This window comes from Zea mays, chromosome 3 (genome assembly GCF_902167145.1).
Source record: "Zea mays cultivar B73 chromosome 3, Zm-B73-REFERENCE-NAM-5.0, whole genome shotgun sequence".
NCBI classification, from domain to species: domain Eukaryota; kingdom Viridiplantae; phylum Streptophyta; class Magnoliopsida; order Poales; family Poaceae; genus Zea; species Zea mays.
In genome coordinates, this window is record NC_050098.1 from 1,211,477 (window position 1) to 1,214,120 (window position 2,644).

At 43.5% G+C, this 2,644-nt stretch overlaps 1 protein-coding gene across 1 annotated transcript; it reads left to right on the forward strand.

The window, feature by feature from the left end:
* The first annotated feature begins 1,143 nt into the window (after window positions 1–1,143).
* On the forward strand, window positions 1,144–2,012 carry LOC109944910 (stigma-specific STIG1-like protein 4). The gene has a single exon (XM_020550655.2). It carries the CDS (start codon window positions 1,372–1,374, stop codon window positions 1,786–1,788), a length of 417 nt encoding a protein of 138 aa, XP_020406244.1. The 5' UTR covers window positions 1,144–1,371; the 3' UTR covers window positions 1,789–2,012.
* Window positions 2,013–2,644: the final 632 nt, after the last annotated feature.

The following is a 2,644-nucleotide window of genomic DNA, read 5'->3' on the forward strand; positions in this document are numbered from 1 at the left end:
AAAGTTCACACTATAGCAACTTGGTTTTAATCGCACTAACATTTTATAACCAAGTATTGGCTATTTAGTGTTGAATTTTGCAGGATCACCTATTCACCCTCCTCTAGGTGCTCTCAATGCCGTCCTTAGACGGTGGCTTACAAGAGGAGTAAAACTAATGACGCAACACTTAGCCCTAATTAGGGTCAATAATATACACTGCGGGGGCTCCACCCCCTGCACCCCCTGGCGTGCAGGGCTACTGGCCCATCGGGTCCTCCGCGCGACGAGCCTCCGCCTCACTCACCAACTCGGCTTCTTATCCAGAATTTGGATCACAAAACTCAACAATTTCTATTTCAACCCGGCGGTGACCCGCCCCCGACCCCGACCCCGAAATTTGGTTCATTCTTTATTTTACGCAAAAATCATTACGATATAATAATAATCATTTTGAATAAGTAACTTGGCTAATGATTCACGAAATATTTTGTTGCTGCTCAACGTGAAAATGCTTAAAATCTGTACATATAACTCAATTATTGCTGCTACATAATTATTTATAAGTAAATTATTGTTTAAAAGTGTACACTGAGTAAAATCCATGAAACCCGACGGGTTCTAGTGCGGATTTAAAATTGCACCCGTGAATGCGATCACGGGCGGATTTAGCTAAACTTCACGGGTGTGATTGCAGGCGGGTTTTTGTTCCACCCGACCTATTGCCATCATCCCTAGGCCAACTCGTCGTATGTATAACAAATAAATAAAAGCTCTCAAATCTTCAGGGTGAGATTAGTGATTATTAGCATAATAATAATAATAATAATAATAATAATAATAATAATAATAATAATAATAATAATAATATATAAGAGTATCTTGATTTGATCGTCGGACTCATAGGTTACCGTTAGTTGCAAAGAAAGGATAATTTATATACTGTATTATTTTGCAGTTCTTCATTCCATTCGGGCCAGCTAGCAGTGTACGTACGTACGGCGTGACCGTGATGCGTTCGGGTGGCGGCAGTAGCCAGCCTGCTTGCTCCACACACTCCCGCCCTGCACTCCAGGCTTTTGCCGTGCAAATCAACCATTGCAATTGCTCAGCTGACTCGCGCCCGCCGCGACCCCGGCACCGGCTTTGAGTATAGAGCACACACTCGCGCGCTCCTCCCCTCCATCATATCCCGTCAGCTAGCTAAGCAGTAGGCAGCAGCAACACCGCCTTCTTCTTCCTCCTCCGATCGATAGAATTAAAACCACCGTATAGCTAGCTAGAGCTAGGCACCTGCCGAGGCACAGACATCATATCATATATCATATATCATATATAGACGCATTGCAGGCAGGCACGGCGGCGCAGCCTCGCCAACGTGCACCGCCTGCCATGAGAAAAGCCACCATCTTTCTCATGGCGCTCGCCCTCACGCTCATCCCCCATGAGCAAACGGTGGCGACGCCGCCGCAGCCTCTTCCCCTGCAGCTGAGGAGAAGTCGCTTCCTTGCTGCCAACAACGTCAACTTCTCGCCGCCGCCGCCGCCGTCGTTCTACGACTGCAGCAAGAAGCCTCCATCCATCTGCCTCTCGCCCGGGAGCCCCGGCGCGACGTGCTGCAGGGGCACATGCGTCGACACCGAGTACAGCTCGCAGCACTGCGGCAACTGCAACAAGATGTGCAAGCTCGCGCAGGCCTGCTGCCAGGGGAATTGCGTCAACACCCTCACCGACGAGAAGAACTGCGGCGGATGCGGCGTCAAGTGCAGAACCAAGTGCACCAACGGCTACTGCGACTACGCGGCGTGATGCGGGCAAGAGACGACAGCGCACATATATCTTATATATATAGACACGTACGAAAGCAATTTCTGCATCCTCCAACGACACAAGAAATAAAAAAAGGGTATATATATGCTACGTTTAAATTCCCATTGTTGTTCAAAACAAAACATTTCGATTATATTATTGTTGAGCTCCTGCTATATTATATACTATTACAGAATAAAAAAGCTAGCTAGCTAGGGTCAAAATTGTCCAAACTTACCTTCCTCCTGCGCGCTACGTACTACAGTACTACTTGTGCTGTGCCCGGGTAACTTTATTATTACAACTGGTCATATATAATTGACGGTATATGAATAAACTGATTATATGTGTTGTAAAAGTGTTTTTTTGTATATATACTTTTAAATTTAATTTTTCGGTCCGTGCAGTGTATTACCTAATATATTATTAACCATGTATGACCTTACAGAACTAGTTATATATAATTGACGTGTTGAATATATATAATTACGTACTAACATATATATGCATACATTAGGAATGTTTGAATGCACTAGAGCTAATAATTAGCTACTAAAATTAGCTAAAAATATTCAAACAGTCTAGCTAATAATTCAGCTATTAGCTATTATTAGCAAAAATTAGCTAATAGTTAACTAGTTGTTTGTTAGCTAGCTAATTCTACTAGTAATTTTTTAGCCAACTATATATTAGATCTAGTTCATTCAAACACCCTCGTATATACTACACGAGCTAGCTAGCAGTTGGCTTGTAATAGCCGTCGTTTAATTTTACGTTTATTCTTATGTTGGAGTGCGGTGAATGCATGCATATATAGTAACTCTGAAAGCAACCCTAGCGTATATGCATAAAAGGT